The following is a 25,106-nucleotide window of genomic DNA, read 5'->3' on the forward strand; positions in this document are numbered from 1 at the left end:
TTGCATTACAAAACAAAGCTATTTTAAAATTATGGATAACTTAGGACATATTTTTTACTCAAGTTAAGCACTTTTCTATCCTGCTCATGCTTAAACCTCTCTCACTGAAGTAGGTCTTAAAATCCGCTTAACTTTGGCTGGGTCTATAGTTTTTTAAAAAATTGCAATTATGCTACAAAGCAATGTTATTATATACTGGGTGGTGGAAGAAGCCCACCATCCTCAATATCACAAGTATACTCCAAGGCTAAGGTGTACTTTTCCTCATTAAGAACAGATGTTTACTTACTTTGCCCAGTAATTCTCCCAGTGTGACATCTTCATGATTGAGAATCCATTTTTTATCCTGCAGCAAGAAATACACAGCAGTGTTTAGTCTACAAAATACTGCATTCCTATAAGACCTCTGTGAGCTAGCAGGAATAGACCTAAAGGGATGATTCAGTGAGACTATTCAATCAGCAACATGCTAAGAACATAATCTCAAGAGTAAGCTGCTACTACACAATAGGATGTTAAAAGCATGCTACAGCAAATTTCTATCCAAAAATTAAGGCTTAGGTGTGATACCATAACATACAAAATTGCATGCTCTCCTTTATTAAATTCAGGGTAATTCTACCACTGTTTTTTTAAGACAGCTTTTTTTTAAAGAAAAAGTTATGTAAAGGAACTTTATGGCAAAGAATATATTTTTAAAAATCAAACTCTGGTCAACCTAAAAATGACCTTTCTCTGGCACATTCATAAAATTGGTTCTTTCTTCTACAGATGAAGAAACTGAATGTTAGCATCTGCTAAACATACATGAAGCAAGCTCCAGTACTATCCATTTAAAAAAAAATCAATGGCAAGAGTTTACACTAATGATCACATGCAAACATTCTATTATGGAATATGCATTACATGACAGTAGTGGCTGTTAGCCATTCAAGCACATAAATTTCATCTGGCACAAATCTCTTTACTTCCAACATTTTCCTATTGGTCATTATTACATTTCCATGTAAATATCTATTTAACAGCTGGACACACATGAACAAAAATTCAATATATAGTATGACACACTGAAACACATTTTGGAAGCATTTCTTCACTAGGCTCATAGGGGAAATGAGATTTGGAGAGAAAGAGAGAGAGAGAGAGAGAGAGGGAAACCTGAAAAACACTGAATGAGTTTTGCTGGTTATGTTTGAAACTTCATTTATAAAACTAATCATATCAATTAATTTGAGCGATTCTCTATTAAAGAGGATACAGTAATATTTATTTTGACAAATATAATTTTAGATATCTATTGTTGAGATATATTTGCTATTAATAAATGATATTTGTATTTTGAATCACTAAGCATCTTTTGACAAGTTTGCTTATTCCTTATGAAATTATTCGTTTCTCATTTATTTGAACCTAACAGTTTCATTTCCAAGATGGCTCATTCTTCTGATACCCAGAAGCAGATGTCAGAAGCCAAAGACCTTTATACAATCAAATTAAGTTGGGAAATGCAATTCATACTAATTCACAATTTGCTGTTGATAGTCAGTAGAAGATATGGGGGAGCATTACACTGTTAATTCTGCTGTCTCTCTCATAACATTAAGTACTCCTAGGCCACTAGTTCCTGATTACGGGCACTACTTAAAGTTGTTCCAAGCCTATTTAGCAGAAAGGTTTCAGAAGGTGGTACTAGGAGACCATCTAGCCTCGTGGGAATTATTCCAGGATGTTACAGGATTATGTCTTGTCCCCCATGATGTTTAGCATGTACATGAACCTGTTGGGTGAAACTGTGGAGGAATTTGAGGTGCAATCAGTGATCCCCGGGAATGTGAACAAAGTCCCCTTGTCAAGTTGAGAAATGAAATTCATGGACTCTTAAAAATCCTTTTCCAGCAGAAGATAAGTGTTTAAAGCCCTGAAGACCTTTGGAAGCTGTAAGTGATTCAAAATGTAATTGTAACAGCCCAGATTCTGGTACAGCCTAGCTTCTGGGTCACATTACTCCTGCTTCAAAATAAGTTCACTGGTTTCCAGTTTGCTTTCAGGCTCAATTCATAAGAAGGTTATAGGCCCCTTTCATTTAAAGCTTCAGGTATCAACCTGAACAAAAAGTGTTAGAATGAACTTTAGATGCAATCCCAACTTATCCCATTCAACCTTCAGAAGCATGTCAGTAGACAACTTTTCCCAAGGGAATGATTCTTAAAGAGCTGCCATTCTGCATCAAGTGTCTCAACAGAAATGTTACACCAAGGAGAGGCTAACTGCTTTTAATTAAATACTTCAGAGAGAATGAGTTACCATAAGAATTAGAGCATTCACCCTCCCTACATAGCAATTTTGTTTCAAAGTCACTCAGAACCAGGAAGGAAGACAAATAAGACAGCATTGAGCAGGACAGAAAAGCTAAGAGAGTTGAGAACTCATAAGTAGAAAGACTGGTCAAACTGATTCTGCAGGTTTAAGTAGTATTTCAAGCAGTACCTGCAAAAAAGTAGGAACTACAGTGGTACCTCGGGTTAAGTACTTAATTTGTTCCGGAGGTCCGTTCTTAACCTGAAACTGTTCTTAACCTGAAGCACCACTTTAGCTAATGGGGCCTCCTGCTGCCGCCGCGCCGCCAGAGCACAATTTCTGTTCTCATCCTGAAGCAAATTTCTTAACCCGAGGTAATATTTCTGGGTTAGCGGAGTGTGTAACCTGAAGTGTATGTAACCCGAGGTACCACTGTAATTTCCAAGAGCATGACCAGCCCTGATGCAACAGATATGTGCATAACTGTTGCTGGCATCAACTAACATTAATATTGTTGAGAACTACATTTCCTGACTCCACAAGTTCACAAGATTTTTTTAAAAAAATTAAAAAATGAATTGTGGGCTTATTTGTTTGTTTGTTTTTTGCATTATTATAATGCAGCCCCTTTAAAATGAAGAACAGTGCTTCCTAGGTCAAAGGTAAAAAGCTTCTCTCTCACACGCAGCAGTTTTTAACGGTATCTTTAGTAGGTATGGGAGGTACGTAACGTAAAGGTAAAGGGACCCCTGACCGTTAGGTCCAGTCGCGGACGACTCTGGGGTTGCGGCGCTCATCTCGCTTTATTGGCCGAGGGACCCAGCGTACAGCTTCCGGGTCATGTAGCCAGCATGACTAAGCTGCTTCTAGCGAACCAGAGCAGCGCATGTACAAATGGGATTAAAGAAAAAGTACAATGAAAAAGAAAATACAATGGGATATGTACTTTCCCATTAATTGCTATGTAGCATTTTCAAAAGTGGTGCATGGGAGCCCCCTCCCCCAAATGAACAGCACCTATTTCTGTCGTAATGTACTCCTATTTCAAGGACACCAATGGTAGAGCATCCTCAATGTTCCATGTTCAATCCCTGGTGTCTCCAGGTAGGGACAGGAGAAAGATTCCTTACTGAGCTAGATGGATCAACAGTCTGACTCAGAATAAGGCAGCTTCCTCTGCTCGCCGGTGCGGTAATGAGGCCAGACCCCATCACATATACTTTTCCTTACAGCAGTCACTCTGTATTCTGTTTTGCTCCATCAAACTGACTAGAACTCTATAAAGTCAAGAAAGAATCAAAGTAACCTCCTTGAAAAAGTAACAGGAACATTTTCTTTGAAGTATTAACCTGATGATCTCTTAGATTGGCAATAAAAATTGCAAAGAAGCGAGGATGTACTGAAATGAAAATAAATGGATTTTCATATATTTCCATGTTTTAAGCCACTGGTGAATGACTTTTTTAAAAATACTGACAACATGGCATTTCAAAGACTTGTTTATGAAGAATGTATCTGATATATAATCCTTCAGAGGAATAATTAAACAAAATGGCACTATAAACTGCAATCAAATCAGCTGTCAGAAAGTGTTACCACTATTTATATTAGCACATTAATCATTACCTGTGTTTTTCTTCCCTTTTGTAAGCCTTTCAGTCAAGACTGCTTTATTATACAAGCTTTGCACATTTGTTTCAGTCAAAATTTTCAACCCCAGCAAATATCTCCATGCTAAAGGATTATTCAGAATTTCATCTGCTTCCACAGTAATGTTCTCATGTGTGCTTAAAAAAACTCACTCTATTGACTTGTATATGCAAATTTTGCTGCCTTGTTAAAGTCGGTTTCACAAGTCCTCAGTAACTGAATGCTATTTAAATGGTCTATAAATTAATTCCATTATCCATGAGTTGTCTTGAATAGGAAGCCCACGTAGGCATTCTATTTTATATGCATGGGTTGATTTTAGGCCCACAAAATTACAGTGTAGACTTCTTTTTTTTCCTTTAAAAGTACATCTGCTTTTCTAAGACCGCATAATAATATCCCTTCTTTCACTATAACGACTAGAAATTAATCAGAATAACTACAAAGTCTAAATACAAGGCTCTTCTTTCAGTCTGTCTCTCCACTTTGATCCCATAAACCAACTCGGCCAAGTTTGTATTAAGATGTTTAGTGCGGCCACAAGGCATTATTTAAATCCCAGAACTGAGTACAAGCTTGAGCATGCATTGGTGTCGCTGCTCTCATTCAGCAGCTTCAAGCTGACAGAGAAGCACAAATAATTGTCCATCATTAGTCAGACAACCTCTATTTGGTTGGTGACAACTTCTTATTGTGGGGAAATGTACAGGCAGTTATGAGAAAGTGGTCATTAGGAGGCCAAAAGGAGAATAGCAAATTGACAAGGTGGGCTGGGTTGACAAATTAAAAAAGTTAGTGATGGGTCAGAATTATGCCACTGGAGAATTAAAGAAAAGGGGGAAAGGTGAGGGTGGCAAGCTGAGAATGAAATGCTGGAAACAGATATGGGCTTTGAAATGGGCAATTCATCCTTTTTTCATTATAAGAGGAATATAGACTATCTTTCCCAGCTGTCTCCACCTGCTCCCTGGCTTTTGGAATATGGGCACTGCCCTTTTTAATATTTCCCTGCTGATTTATCAGGCAGAACCCCACCAACTCTCAGCATAAAGAAAGAGGAGAAGGGCTAGCATAGGTGTTGCCTGAAAGTGCTTTAGGAGAAAGATTTGTGACCAAAGTTGGAGGAGAGAGGACTGACGTACAGGAAGGAAAAATGAAAGGCAGAAGCGGTAGGACAGCTGTAACAGTCAAGAGAGGAAGTGACAAGGAGTTTTTAGTGGTAAGACAGAAATGGGTGGGCTGCTGCAACATTTTTAGGGAAAGGTAACATGAACGGGCAACAGATTTCCAATCCTTTGCTTCCAAAATTTAAAGCCAAAGCCAGGTTTGTGTGTTTGTTTATCTGGTCAACAAGGTGGATATGGAGAGTAATCAAGAATGAGGTAGCCTACATTCACTGATGAAAATTTCAATTGTGGACATTTAGAATTGGCAATGCTGACAAGCAGGACAACACACACCAGACAATTGGGACAAAGAGTTCAGGAAGAGATAAACAACCTTTTGCTCTGTTCAGCCACATGAGCTCTGCACTACTCTGGAAGATTCTCCCTCCCCATAGTGGTCGCTGCCAAGCCACATAGTTCGGTAAGATCCTCTTGTGCTCACAGGAGAAGCTTTTGTGGGGTGCAGAGGGAAGCAATGAAGGGGAAGGAATGGGGAAAGTCTCCTTCTGCAAGCTTTCTTCCATTGCTTTTAAGATCGTGCATTGACATAATTAGCTAAGAATCCCTCTCTCCAACCCAGGCCAGTGACTCTCAATAGGAGTAATACCTGTGGTAACAACTAGCAGAGATCAAACCTCAAAATACAGCTTGTTATTCTGAAAGTTCCCGCCCAGTTCCCTTCTAGCATTCAGCCATCTCAGTCATTCTCTCAGCTCTCCCTACAACCTAGACATTTGCAGCTGTTCTTCCCCAGATCAGTCACCAACTTCCTATATTTCTCTAATATAAGGACTCTAATCAAAAAAAAACATTCGGTCTCATTCATTCAAACCTACAGTGGAAATGTCAACACCAGTACTGTGATCCAATAAGTTGCTAATGGATCAACTTGACTTTCTGATCTTCAGTTTTGAGATTCTGCTTTAAACAGAGTATTGTGCTTTTAAAAAAATGTTAATTCACTATGGTTTCAAAAACTGAAAGGTTTGTTTGTTTGTTTCTTTACAGCCAAATTGAGAGGGGAGGGGGAAGAGACCACAGAAGCCTTTCTTCCAATAAATGAACACTTTCCTCTAAATAATGACTTCATACTGCATTACAGAATCTGCACAACTGAAAAGAAAGGGGAAAGAATAAGGATATCAGAAGGCAACATGTATAGCTTCTTCTTTTTCTAGTTATCTCTTCCCCTTCACAAAAGGTAATTTAAAAATGGCTGCAGAGAAATATATTGAAAATGGGTTTTTGCTTCCACCTTCCACTGAAAATAATTTACTGTAAGGCCAGCAAAAAAATCACATAATGAAAGAAAAAAGAAAAGTCAATCTTCCATTTTCAATATTGGAAACAATTACACCTAATGCTTTTTTATGGACATCAAAACCATCACAGCACATCATTATTCATCGAAAGTAGGTATTCAAATATCATTTGTCAAAAGTTGCTGAAGCAGAGGAAGAAATGAGGGTAAATAACAGATGCGTACCTGTTGATACAATCTGTGACGATGGAAATGAGAAATGATCTTGTTAGGAAAACTATATTTGATGCCACCTACAGTAGTATCTCTAAGAGGGCACATGAATTTCATGAATCAAAAACTCAATGTCTGAGGTTTCTCCGATGAAGTGCAAAAATAAAGGTAGATAGCAGGAAATGTATTTCATAAAAATGTATGTGTTATGAAGAGAGATTCAGAAAAGAAAATCTTTCAAGGACTCTCAACAATTCATGGCACTGAAAAAACTGCTTCAGGGACAGCTCTGCATCATCATCATCATCATCATCATCATCAAGCATCTACTGCCATTATCTTTGTCTATTGCAGAAGGAATATGAAAATTAAGGTACAGATGATACCTTTACAGTGGCATGCATTAATTATTTCCATCTAAGCATTATTTCGTAAAGAGCATTGTGATCCCCAACTTCTAATAGATCAAAGTACAAGTCAGGTTCTAGTGTTCTGCCCACAATGCCCCAACTATACAAGCAACTGGCACCAAAATATGGAGTCGAGGGTGCCTGGCATTGTTGCATCCTCATTTCAGTTGCTGAGGCTGGTGCACAGGTATAGATATGTCCTAGTGGACAGAGGTTTTATGGTGCAATGATATCTTGGCCACATTGTGCCATGTCCAAGTTCAGATATCAAGTAGCTTTTAATCAGGTACAGCATGAAACTGCCCTCTGTCAGCAATGGGGACCCACTAGTTCCCAAGGTCTGAGGAAGAGGGCAGGCAGCCTGTTGTCTCCATTAAGCAAGGTAAGAGCATGCCAGTTTTAATGTTTTCTCCCAGAAAAGAAGAACAGCTGGCTAGGTGTGCGGAAAAAAGTTTGTCAAGCTTTTAGAAAATATAGGCAGCTAAGCAATACATCGGGACGCAGGTGGCGCTGTGGGTTAAAGCCTCAGCGCCTAGGGCTTGCCGATCGAAAGGTCGGCGGTTCGAATCCCTGCGGCGGGGTGCGCTCCCGCTGCTCGGTCCCAGCGCCTGCCAACCTAGCAGTTCGAAAGCACCTCCGGGTGCAAGTAGATAAATAGGGACCGCTTACCAGCGGGAAGGTAAACGGCGTTTCCGTGTGTGGCTCTGGCTCGCCAGAGCAGCGATGTCACGCTGGCCACGTGACCCGGAAGTGTCTCCGGACAGCGCTGGCCCCTGGCCTCTTAAGTGAGATGGGCGCACAACCCCAGAGTCTGTCAAGACTGGCCCGTACGGGCAGGGGTACCTTTACCTTTTTAAGCAATACATGCCTAAAAACTCTTGAGTAAAAGACCACAAACTAGGTACTTCAAACTGAGCTGGGGAAACCTAAGAGAACCATACAACAGGGAAGCAAACAGAAATACAATAGTCCTTTTCTTAGCCTTGGTGTTTTCAAGCTGAAATCAAGAGCTGGATAAATAATTGCTTAGTAAATGCAACATTAAGGTCTCCCACTTCACTTGTTACCTTCTACCAACTGTGAGGGACTACAAGTACCTGATGTCCAACTGCCAAGTTCACTAAGGGTAGAATCCCAGGACCAAAACAGCACCCGAACAAACCCTTTCCTTTTGTTTCCTTCCTAATAACACATATGCAGTTTCGAAACTGGATAGATGAACGCAATGCTTTCTATTTCATAGGAAAGACATTTCATTTCATTCCTTTCTCAGACCCTGGAAACTCCTCTTGAAACAAACGTAATCATTTATTTCACTATATTTCATTTTAAGTTTCCAAGTAAAAGTGCCCAACTGTTCGGCTCCATTGTATAATCAATGGGAACATAGCAGCAGGCTAATAACAAAGGCTATTGCAGAACAGTATCTTTGACAGGTTAAAAAGAAGGCAGTTTTAAGTGAAAAGTTCAAAAGCAAACACTTCACCTTCCTGGCTCTATTGTTTCCATTACATTATGCTACATTCTATATTGAAACGGCACAGGATAGAACACAGTCAAGTTCTTTTTTTAAAAAAGCACACTTGCCAATCTATTGTCAAGCCCTTATTAGGGGGCTCAAGGCACTGAAGCTGGTTCCTGATGCAGGACGACCAATATCAAACGTTCCACATTGTACTAGGTAGGCCTACAAATATTTCATAAGCTCTCTTATTCTTTTTGTTGCATTTGTATATAAAAATAAAAGAGTATTCCCTCTCTCTATCCCCTTCCTACAATCACCAAAATTCACAACCAAAATAATTTCTTACCTATAACTACAGTTCTCCATCTTCTGCACATACAGACATTTGGGTGTGCACAGCACAGACCTGAATGTGGAACAGTTCTGTAGAAAAGCAGACACTATATACTTGCCCTCTTGGCTGACAAGCTTTCTATAAGCGCCAGATAGAAAGCACTCTCCCACAAGGAGAATTTTCTAGTCTATCTGTTCACAAAATCTTTCTGTGGATGAGGTGTGTCCCCTCTTACTACTGGCTAATTTTTTTGGGGGGAGGGGGGCATTTCTAAGAAAACTCTGGCACTTAGAAGATTTAGGGAAGAGAACAGGGAAAAAAGATTTTATTTTACAACAGTTAACTATATCTATGCTGAAACTTGTGGATGCCACAGGCTTCTAAACAAGATGGCAAATGTACAGCTTATATTTACTTTGGTTCCTTAAACTAATTGCAGAGATGTTACGGCTTAGGTCTTAAAACTTGGGTTCTGAAACAAGTTGGTACTTTCTGTCAATTTCCCAACCTCCTATAAATCTCACTCCTGTAATGTAAACAAGATATTCCACAGACATTTTGATGTCGTCAACAAATTTCAAAATAAAAATGTTTGGTACTGCCACCAAAAATAATGTGTATGTTAATCTAATTGAAAAACTATTCCATGAATCTGATTTCTTTTCCTAGATCTTAGTTTTGTGAACATTAAAGATGAAGATATCTAAATTTATTTTGAAATGTATAAAGGTTTGTTGTTGTTAATATCACCAGTACTTTAAGGTCAAATTAGAAAGCCCAAACACCAGTTGTGCTGAAACAGACTTTCTATTATTTAAAACTATTAGCATATACACTCTGGGGCTAAATGGTTGCACCAGTAACAAATTAAGCAAGTAATGTTGCCTCTGAAGACTACAAATAAAAAATACTTGTGCATCTTGTTAAATATCCTTGTCCCTGCAGATTTGGACTAGGCAGAGCATATTGTAAGACTGTTATTTGGGGCATAATTATAAAAGTTAGCTGCAAGGGTAAAAAGTGAGAGAAGGTCAAACTAATTAAGTGATAGGTTTTTGGTTTGCTTGCCAAATAGCATTATTTCTGATGCTCCTGTTTGACTTGCACTTACCAAATGGTTTATTATATGCATAAAAAGAAGAATCATAGAACTGTAGAATTGTAATGTACCCAAGAGTCATCTAGTCCAACCCCCCTGCAATGCAGAAATCACAACTAAAGAATCCCTGACATATGGCAATCCACCCTCTGTTTAAAAACCTCCACTGAGATTTAAATGCCAGTTACTGCATTATAGCTCTATAGATAAAAATGAAGAAGGTTGCTGGCAAATTCACATGAATTTCAAACAGTATGTTAACACAGAAATAATCTTTCCTGTTCTATATGTCATATGCAGCAACCTTCTCCCCAAAGCAAATATGTCTGGAAATTCTTTAATGTCCCATAACAGCATGGCCACAATATAGTAGCTTGATTATTCCTGTTGGGAATGTAAGGCAGGATACAATTAAAACAAATAAATATTATAACTGGAAGAAGTTACAGAAGAACAAATTCTCTTGAAACTTGCACATTCAACCATCTCAATCACATTTTATTAGCAATTTATTAGCACTTTGGGGTGTGCTGTAAAGTATATTTTTCCTTAATGATCAGTATATACTGATCATATTGGTCCTATGGTTGTTATTACTATATCTTTATCTAACTCACAGGTTACTGTTTTCTCAAAACCAAACAAGGCATTCTGGCTGAGTAACCTTTGTAATGATTAAATACATGAACTTATACTTCTCAAATGGTTGCAAGGCTGCACTGCCTTTAGCTAAACAATCTGTGATCTTTCTCCAGCTGTGTCTATGGGGATTTCACTTTACTCAAGGAACAGTGATTTTCAAAAAGGCAGGGTGCATAAGAGAGAAAGAAAGAGGTATTGAATACTTGAGCACAGAAAGCAAACAAGTGACATACTGTACAGAGTTATTCTGACACACACACACACACACACACACACACACACACACACACACACCTATCTATCAAATGATTTTCAGTTTTATACACTTCAATAATTTCAAAACTTGACTTCCTTCCCCCTCTTTCTGTGGTTCCTTAAATTTATTTTTAATATTTTCTGCATATCCAAATTAACTTAATTTGTTCATTTATTCATCTACTTTAAATATATACTCTTATAAAACTGCAGGTTATTACAATAATCCTGCCAATGTTCTTATCTGATTACAGTTTGTTTGTAAATGTTCAATAAACAAGTTCCATTCTTTTATAAAAGTTTGTTATCTTGATTTCTTATTTTTCTGGTAAGTTTCACCATTTCTGCATATTCCATAAGTTTTTGTATCCATTCTTCTTTTGCTGGGAATTCTTCTTTCCATTTTTGGGCAAGTAACATTCACATACATGAATAAATTTCTATACAGTTTGGGTAGTCCTGTCCCTATAATTCCCAAAATTATAATTATAATACACCAAAATACTTCCTTTTATATGGAAATCAACAGTTTGGACAAATCTCTTCACAGGGTGCTAGTTACACATAAGTATACACCCAACCTGTAAACTGAAGCTTTAGGTCGGTACTTTGATAGTAATAAAAATACTGAAAGGGAAAATGAAGGAAAGCGTCAAGAATGGAGAGGCTGGCTCATATGGGAAGAATGCAGTTTTTCAGGAAACCTGATCCCAAGTCCAGAGGGCTTTGCAAATAATAACCAGCGCTTCGATTTGTGCTCAGAAGGCGATCAGCAGCCAGCGAAGCTGTTAAAACATGGGGGTCACTTGCCCCTTGCAACATCCTAAACCAGCTAAAGCAACCCTACAAAAAGTGTGTCTCAAAAGTCCAAATGGAATGTTAACTAAGGCATGCGTCACCACAGTCAATCCGACATCTCTAGGACCCAGGACAGTTGGTAGAATAGCCTTAAGTTGTACAAAAGTACTCCAGTGCAGCACCAACACAAGGTTAAGGTCAAATCCTGGACTGCACCGAGACCGCAAACCAAAGCCTTCAAGGAGCATGCAACCCCATTCAAGCCAAGCCATATCCCTTTTTCCTGGTCAGACTTTCTCCTGACACCTCTATCTTGTACAGATTCAGCTTCAGTTAGTATGGACATCTAACCAGAGAGGGCAAGGGGAAAAATCGGAAGAAAACTTATTAGAGTTGCTCGCAGGTTCATTTCACTTTATCAGCTGTTCTGCAGAGAACCACCGGAGAGTGCAAGCTTCAGTCTGTAGGAATCAGCATAAACAGTGCCTTTACTCCATTCAGCTTTCAGGAATAATGTGATACGTGTGGTATGGAAGCAGACAAGCTAAATTTGATATACTGTGCTGGAAAATTAGGTGAGAGAGAGCCAGCAACAAAGGTGCATATGAATGCAGACATGAGTTAAAAGTTTCTCTGTGCAGCATCTGGGGTGGAATCCCATGAAGTTTCATGTGCAAGCTTTGGAATATCTTCTCCTAGAGAGACACTTGTTGCCCCTCTTTATGATTTTCCACCATCTCACTTTTTTATCAGCAGTCTTCTAGCCTACCAAGCTAAACATTATTTTATTGCAATGGTGTTGCAAAATCTGGGAGGCAGCTTTTGAAATTTGGCTTACTTTTTATGCAGGACAAGAGTGAGCATTGTGGAATAGTGGAACCCTTTTATAAATATTTAGATTATTCAATATAATCTCCAACCTTACACTCTATTTCCACTTATATAATTTTAGAGGATGTAATTTATTGCTTATATAATTTCCTGCTATATAAGAAATAAATAAAACAATCCCTCCAAGGACACTAAGTTTCATTATATGTATTATTTTCCTTACGCTGTCTTACTGGTATCTTGATAATATATGGTTATTTTTCACATTTTCTATTTTGGGGTTTTAATTATCTGCATCATCATCAAGAACATTCACAATATCTCTATGAATATTTATGTGGTAGCTTTTGTATAAGGATTGAAAATTAGACTGGCTTTGTACATCTTTATATTATACCACATTTTATTTTTCTAACGAATAAACAAAAGTAAATACTTTTATTTATTTGCTTGGTAACACATGTGGTTGACCACTGTGACAATGGGATGCTAGACCATATGGGCCCCTGCCTGATCCAGCCAGCTCTTATGTTCTTACAACTTTATGCTGGTTTTTAGGGTGCTGTACTCGTGTCTTTTAATTTTTAAATTGTTTTGGGGGTGTTTTTGTTTTTAGAATTGGTTACAATACCCAAGCATCATTGCTGTTTTGAAATGTACATTTGGGTATATATAGAGAGAAGTAAAATAAACATGCACTGCAGTGCTGCCAGCAAACTGTGCTGAGCTTGTATATCAGATCAAAAATATGGGTTTCATAAAACAATTCTTCATGAAATAACCCCAGTATTTCCCAAGATTCAAGCCGCTTGCTCATAAACTGTTGAAGAGTCCAAAGCTCTGTCTGTCCTTTTAAAGCCTTCTCAATTGAAGTCAATTAAAATAGTTATAATGATGTGAACAGAAGGAATATATGACTGTTGGAGAGAAGCTTTTCTAAAATGAAATGAAATAAAATTAGGCACCTATATACATTAGGTATGGCAAAGGGTGGGAACCTACACAGTCTGTATCCAACGTATCAAGCTACAACTGATGTGACAGCTACAATGGTTCTTGTACCAGGAAGGCCTGACCACAGCAGTTCAGGTACTGATGACTTAAACCTGGATTGTTGCGATGCACTCTGTGTGCAGCTTCTCGAGCTTGATCCAAAATTGGTGGTTAGCGCAGAATGCTACAGGACATTTGCTGACAGGAGTGAGGCTCTGTCTGCATGTAACACCTCTGCCCATTTGCCCATTTGCCAGCAGGCCAAACTCAAGGTGTTACAATCAGTATATAAAATCCTTATCAGCTTGGGACCAGTTTACTTGCGGGATCCTCTTACCCCACTTGACTGCTTCAATCTGTGCAACTGATACTGATACAAGTGACTTATAATATTCGCTCTGCACCTGTAAGAAACTGCTATTTTTGTGTGGCAACACTGACACATTGAAACTCCCTACCTACTGACCCGTCTCAGAAACTAAGATATGAAAGCTAGGAGCTAAATGGCATGTTAAATGGTTATGGGTGCAACAACGGAATGTCTAAGAGCGCTTTCTTATAACAAGAATACAAAGCTGAAAATGAATGAACTGCAGCTAAAATGTTATGTTCATTTTTTGCATGGTCTAGTCATTCCCTTCTTCACCCCCCTTAATATTCCTCAGAGGATCTCTCCTCCGGTCTTCAGAGTAGCTGGAAGTGGGGAGGCAGAAAAAGGTCCTCCTTTCCTTCCACTCTGCAGTTTTAATCTGAAATCTTAGGCGCTGTACTGCACCAAGCTCAGAAACTGCTCACGCTAATGAAATGCACCTAGAACAATGGGAGTTTCGAACACGGCTACTGATATCAGGCATGTGCCTGTACTCTTTTCAGTGGCTGTTTAAAACATCTTTCTTTATGCAAGCTCATTCTGATATGTAGAAGTTTGATGTGCTTTATTTCATTTTAGTGACCATTGGTTTTAATAATCCTTTGGAATATTTTGAATAACTGTTTTACCAATCATTTTAAAGTTTTGTTTCTTATTTTTGTAAACAGCTTAGACGTTTTCTTACAATCAAGTGGAATTTAAATTTTGCAAAATGAATAAAAAAATAAGAAACTCAGATTGGAAAGTAGGCATGTGGATTAGATCACACTTCTATGGACTTTTCCTACCATGGTCCACTCCTACTTATGCGGCCGTAATTGTTTTGTTTTTGTACTACATTTTAAAAGTGTGGATTTTTAAAAGGATTTTGCCTAAAAATATGTAGTCACATTTGATGGAGCAAACTTAACCATCTACTCATGTTTTCAGAATGCTGACACTGAAATGCTAATTCAAATCAGAACTGCAATGTGATTTATTCAGATGAACACAAGTTTTAAGATGCTGCAGTATTACAGAAAGTAATGAATTTGTTATCTATTAAACCAATTAGGAGTGAAATTCACCTACCATAAAACACTGAGATGTCATATTGAGAATTGCAGGAAACTTGGGAGAAAAGTGCAAAAAACACCATACAAAATTGAATCATATTATTTATTATTAAAATAATTTTATACACATACCTTAACAACAGGATTCAGCAGAACGACACCTGATTTCTTTGTAATCACCTGTTTCGTTGTGTAATGATGTTCTATAAGCTGAGGAATAGTTGAAAACCCTGTCCCTTCAAATCGATACTGATTCTATAACAAAAAGAAATGAAGAGGAAATACAAAATTTTAACAGAACTAACTTTTACAAGGGATAAGGAAACGTCTGCCTTTTCCATTGTTCTTAGGTAGATGGTATTTCAAGGTGCTTGGAAACAGAGCAAAGGGTTCAGACCCATGAAGTTGAACATGTGTAATTTCTGAATTACAAAAGCACAGTGTAACAGGGGTTAAACTAAATTCCAGTTCTACTGGTGTCAAAATAAGAATATGAATAAAGGAGAGTTATTTTCACTAAATAAACTTAGATATATTTACATACTTCTGCTCTATTTTAAGACAAATACCGACAGAACTGAAAATGACTGATAACTGAGGCCACATTGTAAATCAATTACAGTTTAAAAGACGAGCCAATATTTACATTTGCCCAGTTTGAATACCCATATCCTAGCTTGCTAAACCATAGTTTAGCAGCTGAGAGTGAGCATCAAGACAATATACTTCTGCGCTCTAACCCTAAACCTGTACATTCTCGAAAACAAGGAACTATGGTTTAATGTCAATCTTAAAGCGCCATATTCATATCAGAAAGCTGATTTCCAACTTACTAAACTATGGTTCAGCAAACCAAGAAATGTTTAAAACTGGGCCCATCTAAATATATTTTCTGTAACAAAGATTAGTAGAAACTATATAGTGGTAACTTATTTAGATCCTTCGTATTTGAATAACTTGAAATACAATCCCTTATGAATGGAAAGCAACGTCATTGTTAAATGATGTTCAACAGTCAAAAGCTACCAAACGGAGCAAGAAATAATGGTCCCAAATTATTAGTTCTTTTAAACCAACTTTCTCATTTCCAAATAAAATGGAATGCATCTCTTCTAATATTGTGCTATCCAACAGGATGTCAATGGATAATGTCTACATGTGGAGTTTAGTGAACTGTGTATATAATCAAAGAGGACATTTTTGGCTTTAATCTTTTTCATCAACCCGAGCAGCTGGGTAAAAGGACTAGCAAGGTATTTAATAGTTTGCTATCCCTGGAAACACACTGGAGATTTCACAGGGAACTAGAAGATCAAAACACATAGGAAGGCTTCTCTTGTCACCAAAAATGAAAATCAAAATTTGGAGGATGTCTCTCACAGTTGTTTTCAGAAGTCTCTGCATACAATATAAATTATGAAAGAAAACTGTATAAAAGGCCTCAAACAAGGAAAGTACATCATTATACATAATATGCTTTCAGTTGTGTTTCCCACCAAGAAGTATTGCTTTTAACTGTTGTTGAAACAGTATGATCTACTAACAGTTTTGAACTGGCTCAGCCAAATTCTTTCATTAATGCAAGTCTTTGAGACTAATGCTGAACACTGGTAAAAGCAGCTTCACTCCTTTGCTCTGCACACAGACATCCCTAATACAAACTGATTGCACAAAAAACCATCACGGTGACACACTCTACTATCACAGTACTTTCCATGAGTTTTTCGATGTGCAGGAAGATGAAAATTAGCCATTTCTGTTAGTGATATATTAACACTTTCTTTTAGTGACATATCCCCATAACTACACAGTTATAATCCTACTATGGAAAAGACCAAATTCTTGAGATATCAGAATATTACACACACACACACACACACACACACCCCGGTCGTGCTGCAGCCTGCGGAAGTCTATCTACCAAAAACTGAGGAGGGCATTTTCTGTTGTAGTATCATCTCACCACTAGAAATAAGGAAAGGAGCAATTTCAGCTCCAGAATTGGTCACCCAAGCTGGTTATTGATACCAATGTCATAGAATATTTTGTGGCTACTATGGGTGTTGCTATTTCTACTGTTTTTATTGGATTTTAATGGGCTGCTTTTTAATGTATTGATAATGTATGTGTTGTAATCCCCCTGGGATTTTAATGAAGAACGGTATCAAAATGTTTTAAATAAATAAATAGAATACTCCATACCATTTTTCAACCATTCATTCAAACAGGGACAGGTTTTGCATATTGCTTTATCCAAAGGTACAATGAGTGGCGACACCAAGAGACTTGTGATGTGGTCTTCCACAACTTTTATGAAAGTTAAATAGCATTTGATTCAGATTGGGACTGCGGTGCTGCAGGAGGGAAAGGTTTAATCCAGCTTTCTCCTAGCATGGATAATAGTCAGGGTGATGGGAGTTGGTCTAAATCATCTGGAGGGCACCAGGTTGCACAAAATTAGTCGGGCCCTTCCCCTTCTCCATTTCCCCCAGTGAAAATTGTGCTCTGAATGGGTCTAAATATCCACACAGCATTTCCATGAAGGAGCGTCTCCACCCCCATTGTTCTACCCAGACACTGAGGTCCAGCACTGAGGGCCTTCTGGTGGTTCCCTCACTGCGAGAAGCCAAGTTACAGGGAACCAGGCAGAGGGCCTTCTTGGCAGTGGCGCCCTCCCTGTGGAACGCCCTCCCATCAGATGTCAAAGAGAACAACAACTACCAGACTTTTAAAAGACATCTGAAGGCAGCCCTGTTTAGGGAAGCTTTTAATGTTTGATGTATTACAGTATTTTAATATTTTTCTGGAAGCCGCACAGAGTGACTGGGGAAGCCCAGCCAGATGGGCGGGGTATGTATGTATGTATGTATGTATGTATGTATAAATAAATAAATAAATAAATATTCTTCCCTCAAAAAGCAAACAAGAACTTGGGAAAGTGATTTTTAACAGGAAAACAGCACAGGGAGGTGGGAGTGGTTTAATCCCTCCCATCCATGCAAGAACCACATGCTGCTCTGAAAAACCTATTTTACTTTTTCTTAAATAGTGAGATATCCAGTCATAGACCTTCCACCATCTTTGGCTTGGCCCCTTTTTATGGAGTAAATACCACCCCTTAGTTCTGTGCTCACAATTAGTGGTGGCGATTAAAATTCCAACTTTGCCCATAACCCAGCATGATGATAGCAGAAAGTTGCATGCTTTCATTTTCCATCTTCTGAGGGGAGCATACTATGTGATTTTGAGTGTGTGTCCTTAGACGACGGAGAACAGTTGCCATATCCCACACCGATATTCTCAAAATGAAAACATACTTAGCCCCCTCATGCTTTTTAATATGATACAGATTTTCAAGCCGTTATCCGCTCCTCCAGTTTGACTTGATCAGTTTTAAAATACCTACTGAGCCAAAAAATAATAATAATAAAAAATTGCATGCAACACTTCTGAAGCCTAACTATGAACCCTTAGAGCGGCACTATTCATTTCTACATCTTGCAGGAAAAGGTTTTGTTTTGTTGTTAATACAACCCAAAAGGGCATTTGCAAGTCTTTCTCCAACTCTAACACACCTGTTTACAATTACAGCCCACGTTAGCTCTAAAAATAATCTCTGTAATCAGCACGACAGTATGCAGCACAGTTATCTGCAGCAACTTAACACACTCTCTTGGCTTCTAGCAGCTCCTGAGGAGTTGAGTCATATAATTACTTTATAGGGCTGAAAACATTCCAGCAATACTTTACAGAAGTGTGATAAAAATATGGGTCCACGTAAGGGCAACTATGATCTTTATCTGAAGTCCTGTAAGCCTACACATAAATGGAAAAGGGGTGAGTCAAAGGATATGGAACAATCACTGCAATACTCATACTCTAAGGGCAGCCAAACCATGGCTCACTCTTGCCTTTAAAAATACTTGGATCACCTGCTTGATAACGTAGAATGTGCAGAAAACACTGCATCTGTCCTTGGTGTTCTCTTGTTTTCCTCAAGACAAGAAAACAAACTTAATTATATCATTTCCCCTTCCTTTAAGGGGGAGGAGTGGGAATGAAAGAGAACATGTTTAATATATCATTGTCACAAAGATGGAGCAAATTTGTTTTCTATTGCTCCAGAGGGCAGGAACTAAACCACAAAAAGACTTTGGGCTAAACATTAGGAAGAGTGTGAGCTATTCAGTGGTAGAACAATGGTGTACTGTCCTTCACGGACATCCTGTAATAGTGAGCTAGCAGGAAGTTTCACTAAATGACATATGAGGATCCCCTCAGCTCTATGAGACAGTTCCAAACTTCTTTCGGTGCTTCCCTGAAAGTGACAATAATGTGCAAATTGCAGCAAACCATGCCCATGCCCATGCCCCTTCATAGCCTCAAGTTCCCTCTTATCTGAATGAGGATTGTCAGATCTAGTAATTACCCACTTATTTTGTTCAGAGACAGTATACTTCCAAATGTAAGATGCTGGGGGGGGGGGGACCCAAGAACACAAGGATGTTACCTGCTCACAAGGTTTCACAATGGCTGACTACAGTTGGAAACTGAATGTTGGACCAGGCAGAGGTCTTAGGTCTGATCCAACAAGTCAGCTCTAATGGTTTGGGTAGTGGTGTTTTTAAAAAGCAGATTTCAGCCCACACTGCTTTCTTATCTTCAAGGGGCACCGAATAAACATCTCTTCAGGAGCCTTGAAAATAACAGTGCTCTATACAGGACTTTTTAAAAAATCTAAGACAAAATGCACTGTTTCTGATACCTACTAAAAACTTCTTTTGCTTAGAAAAGTCTACTCAGAGACATAATTTTATCACACATTTGTTTTTAAAACAGTTTATTTTTTCTATATGTTGTTTATTTTTTATTATATCTGCTTGTTTTTAAAGTATGTTGATTTTATTGCTATTTTTGATGAATATTTTATGTTATTAAGAAGCATTATCAATCTTCTAAAATATAAATAAATAAATTTCACACCAAAGAACCATTAAAAAAAACACAGGCTGTGCCACTGAAAAGGAAAGAAAAATCACCACAAACCTACATCAGCATATTGTATGATGAAGTGTCTCCGTTGCGCATCTGAAAACACAGAAAGGACGTATTCGCCAGGCTTGCCATGACTCTCTCGCACCAAGAAGTCTCCTTGCTGCTTTAATAACTCTTGAGCTTCTATTCTTGGGATTGCACCATGATACCAATCTTGGTCTGCCAGAGGTTTCTCGCTGGTTGATATTACATCGAAGAACTTGTGGGGAAAAATGAAAAAAGAATGAAGGTTAGTAAATATAGGTTGTGTACATTATTGATTTCATTTAAATTGCAGTAGATAATAAATAATTCATAACTGCTCTGAAAACTGTACATTTATTAGTGAGTGAACTAAAGTGGGCGTAGCTAACCAGCTATAGAACCAAGCAAGTTTTTTGTTGTTGTTGTTGCTATTGCCAAGTACTTACTTTCAACGTAACAAGCAGAGCCATGCATCAGAGAAAAGTTGAGAAAAAGAAATGAAAGAAACATCAAGTGGTGCAAATCATATAAATGCTATTTTAAAAAAACAACAACAACAGTGTTTTACTGAGGGCTATTGAAACGTTCTTACAGTGAAACATTTCTTCCCTTTCTGATGCATTTGATTTCTTTCTTTCTTTTAGGATAGGGTCAATTGTCTAATAATTTGTGCTTCCTGTTTCCTAGCCACAGCAAAACACTTAGCTCTCCACATCCAAAAGATCCAAGCAAATAAGCCATTGACATTCTAAAAAATTCAAAAGCAATTACCACAAACCCATCATATTTCCTAATGCCTTAAACAGGTTATCTGTCTATTCCCATAAAAACTTGCCCAGTTATTAAAATCTTAAGACATCATCTCTGAGAGAGTCCATCTGAGGGTAAGGACTTTTTGTTGATGGCACATCATCAGCAGAAATTATTCCCTCTATCCATTTAGCTGGTATCTGCCTTAATGGTTTTAGGTAACAGGTTAAAACATTTCCATTTACCCAGGCATTGACAGCTTCAAATTTTTATTGTGCTTCCGTGTCCCGTCCCGTCCCCCCCGCAGTTTGCTCGTATGTATTGTTACTATTCTCTTCTATCCTGCCGGCTTTATTTATAAGATTCTTTTAATTACGTTGCAGATCATCCTGAGAAATACTTTGAAAAGAATCAATCACAGCATAAACACATAGCTACCCTCTGAAAATTTTTAAGTCTGTTTAAACAAACACAACAAAGAGTCTTTTGGCACTCTTAACTATCAACATATTTATTATTACATATGCCTTCATGGACTGGACTATAGACTACTTCATCAAATGAAAGAAGCATTAGCATTGCGTCTTTGTGTCAAGCCACTAAGATGTGTCTTACTCTTCAAGGCAAAACAAAATAAAAAGATTCCTTCCAGTAGCACCTTAAAGACCAACTAAGTTAGTTCTTGGTATGAGCTTTCGTGTGCATGCACACTTCTTCAGATACACATCTAAAGGTGCAGGCCAACTCATGCAGCCCTGTTCTTACCCAATGGTACCCAACTTGCATGGAGAATGATGCCCAAATAGGGCTTGAATCTTAGAAGGAAACCAATCCCTAAAACCCAACATATTTTGAATCATTTCCCCTGTAGTTTAAGTAGGATACATCTGATTCAGATTAGTGAACAGGAAGTACCAAGATCCCAGGGTTCACAAAAACCAGCATCTCTGATGTGAATTGTATGAATGCTTCAGGTTACTTATTCTCCCTTTCCAAGCCCTGCATGTAAATAGGAACTAAAGCTGGGCCCATTTGAGAGCAAAAGCTCTACCACTCAGCTACAGTCTTTTCCCCTAAAAGGAGTACAGAGCATTGGCATGGAAACTTCCTTGTATCAGGTGAGACTATATGTCCATCTGGCTCAGTACTGTCCGGCAGTACCTTTGCATGGTCCTAGCTGGAGACCTTTCCGATTAGTGGCTTAGCCATGCTGGCCACATAATCCGGAAGCTGTACGCTGGCTCCCTCGGCCAATAAAGCGAGATGAGCGCCGCAACCCCAGAGTTGGACAATGACTAATGGTCAGGGGTCCCTTTACCTTTTAAAGCTCTTAGCTGGAAATGTCGGAGATTGATGCAAAGCATGCACTCTACCAATGAGCTATGGTCCCTCCTGTTAGAAATGTCACAACTGAACATGAAAAATGCTGAGCAGTTTCATAGTGAGATATATAGCCTGTCTATGAGGGGCTAAAACATATTAAGAAAGAGAGGGAAAGTATTAAAATGCTTCTTTCCTTCTTCATATAAGATGAGGGGCAAGAATACAAGATCAAGTTTTCTCGAAGGAATTACCACCTTGTAGCCTTGTAACCAGTTGATAAAACAAAGTGAAATGCAGTGAATTGGCTTCCCCCTGCTGCTGTTTACTCAGTTGTCTCAACCTATTTGTCTTGCTCATATCCAAAAGCAGTTTTGTTTTGAGTCACTTTTTTGGGGAGGGGCTTCTTTTTCAAATTAGCCATTCTAACACAAAACACTTTACCATGAAAGGAAAGCCCTGCTCTCCATTGTCCATTTTTGTACAAAGATACTCAAATGCTTCCTTAGATATCTCAAATGACTTACCGTATTTTTCGCTCCATAGGACGCACTTTTTTCCTCCTATAAAGTAAGGGGAAATGTGAGTGCGTCTTACGGAGTGAATGGCGCTGCTGAGAGAGGTAGAGCTGCGCAACGCCCATTCAGCGAAGCAGGAGGAGGAACTCAGCCCCTTCGCAGGAGAGTCGCTGCGCAGAGAGGGAGAACTGCACAGCGCCCCTTCAGCCACACGCCTGCCTGGAAGCCGAACAGAAGGGACTCCTTCTCCAGCTTCGCTTGAAGGGGCGCTGCGCAGGAGAGGTGCTGCACAGAGAGGGAGAACTGCGCAGCGCCCCTTCAGTGACGTGCCTGCCCTGGCTTCTGCCTTAGCCACACACAGCCTCTTTGGGCAGGGAGAGCCTTCATCCTGCTGCCCTGAAGAGGCTTGTCGCGGTTATCCCAGAAGCCAGAACAGCCACACGGTATCCCAGAAGCCAGATCCCTCTTGATGTTCTGGCTTCTGGGATTCAAAATATTTTTTTTCTTGTTTTCCTCCCCTTGGGCAAGTCACTAACTCTCTTTCAGTCTACCCTGCCTCATAGATTCGATGAGAGGATAAATAGGATGGAGAAACAACCAACCACTTTACATGTTAATATTCTTGCAGCAACTACCAGAATGTTATGCACTTAGTGTAAATAAGTTATTTTCCTAAGGAAAAAAGAATGTGAGAATACAGTACCTGTGGACTTACCGATGAAGAGCCCAACATAGACTTTGGAGATCTTATCATTCCAGCAATGGAGTGCCGAATGGTATCAAACCGGGAAACTTTATCTTTCTTATCCTAAAAAACAAGGAGGAGAAAAGCAGACTATTAGAAATTAAATCAGCTATGCTTTGTAGATTAAGTACTCAGTGCTAGGTGGGGTTCCTGCTTTATCAATAGCACTGGGTAAAATAAATTATGAAACTTTGGCAACTTCAATAAAAACTCCCTGCCTGTTTAAGCCATAAACTTTAATACTTTTTCACAGTTTAAAAAGCAGCATGAATAGTCAGCAAGCCTAAAATCTAACTCAATTAAATTGTGTTTCCCCTATTTCTATTAAGAGTCACAAGATGCACTCAGTCCCTTGAGTGTATGGCATTGGAAGGAACAGCAAAGAATTTACTGTCATTCCCATAGGAATGTCTGCACCCCATTAAATTTTCACAGAAGGATTTCTTCTTGTCCACCATAAATAGATGAAGAACAAGGTATCTTCTGTGCCAGCATCACAATTGTGGAACTTCCTCGGAGCAGAGGGAGCTATAATTTAGTGAGCTTGTAGAGCAGTGTGAATCTGGAATTGTTAAATGATGTGCTGTTTTACAATAACTTTACTGTCATTATTGGCTTTGCAGAAGTGTAACTATGCACCTTGGGCCCTTAATTTGGACAAAGGCAGGTTCTACAGTCTTCTGTTTAAACAGCCACTAACATCGGTAGACTTTAAAAGGCGATCAGACACATTCATGGAGAAAGGGGTTACTGAAGACAACTAGTCTTGAGAGCTGGGTACTATCTCCAGTAACAGGGAGCGCTGTTGTGTTTATTCTGCATTATGGCCTTGCAGGGGCATCTGGTTGGTTACTGTGAGAACATAATGCTGGACTGGGCAAATCTGACACAGCAGGGTTTTCTTATGTGATTATCATATTTGCCATCCTGTATTTAGGGCTCCAATTCATATTGCTTGTTTTCCCACACTCTGTGCATTGGTTTAGAGGCAACTGAAACCATGAGTATTCCCTCCAGCTGCTCCCTTCATGTAGTTTCCAGCCCTTTAGCAGGTTTCTGGAACACCACCTCACTTTCCTATGCATCAGTGAAGCTATTATTCCCCAACACGAGGTGTTCCTCTGTCATCTGTAATATTGCCTCCTTCCCCCATAGCATTTAGTTTAAAGCTTTCCTGATCAAGTTCATGAGACTCTTAGCAAACACATTCTTGCTAACTGCTATGAGGTGCAGCCCATCTCTTGCCTGAAGGCCTTCCTCAAGGAAGCAGAGACAGTAGTTCGAAAAGCCAAAACCTTTCTTTCTCTTCCTGGGCTCTGATCTTCAACAGGAAGGAGTGATGAAAAAATTACCTGTACCCCGAGGCCTGTCAGCTTCCTGCCCAGAGTATTATAGTCCCTAGTGATGTTAAATTATCGAGAATAATCTTTTGGAGAATATTCTCAATTGATGAGAATATTACAGAATTTTCATTTAAAATAGGAGAATATTAATTTTAATGCATTGAAAATGATATAATTAGTTAAAATACATGTTTTTTCATGGGTAAGCTTGTTCAGATGGCAATCAAAAACTGTACAGAAAACTCTTTCTTATTGGTCAGCAGGTCAGCACTGTTGACATATAGGGAAATTTGTTGTTTAGTAAAGGAACCACAGTGAAAATATATAAGCACAAGCCTACTTGTCACTTGCAAGTATCAAATTTAAAAGTAAAACATGTTTTATAGTTAAAGTTAAACCATTCTAAGGTGATGGCACCAGTAATTGTCATGTTAAGGTTTGGTATAAGGAAACTCAGTATTTAAATCATATTTTATTCTTCCATTAGAATATGTACAGTACATGTTATAGGACAAGTCAAAAAATACAATTGCCATGTTAAGGTTTGATACAAGTAAATTCAGTAATAGGC

The 25,106-nt window shown here is 38.7% G+C and overlaps 1 protein-coding gene across 4 annotated transcripts in view; it reads right to left on the bottom strand.

The window, feature by feature from the left end:
• Window positions 1–25,106, bottom strand: part of FER (FER tyrosine kinase) — a 165,065-nt gene that overhangs the window by 64,880 nt on the left and 75,079 nt on the right. For 3 of the 4 annotated variants that reach the window (XM_079995438.1, XM_079995441.1, XM_079995440.1), the window contains exons 11-14: window positions 23,151–23,255; window positions 19,891–20,094; window positions 14,973–15,095; window positions 290–346 (exon numbers count right to left, since the gene is read on the bottom strand). In XM_079995438.1, coding sequence (XP_079851564.1) covers window positions 290–346; window positions 14,973–15,095; window positions 19,891–20,094; window positions 23,151–23,255 — 489 coding nt within the window. The remainder of the gene's footprint in view (window positions 1–289; window positions 347–14,972; window positions 15,096–19,890; window positions 20,095–23,150; window positions 23,256–25,106) is intronic. The other variant, XM_079995439.1, reaches the window with a different exon arrangement.

This window comes from Podarcis cretensis (assembly GCF_951804945.1).
Source record: "Podarcis cretensis genome assembly, chromosome: 11".
Taxonomy (NCBI): Eukaryota; Metazoa; Chordata; class Lepidosauria; order Squamata; family Lacertidae; genus Podarcis; species Podarcis cretensis.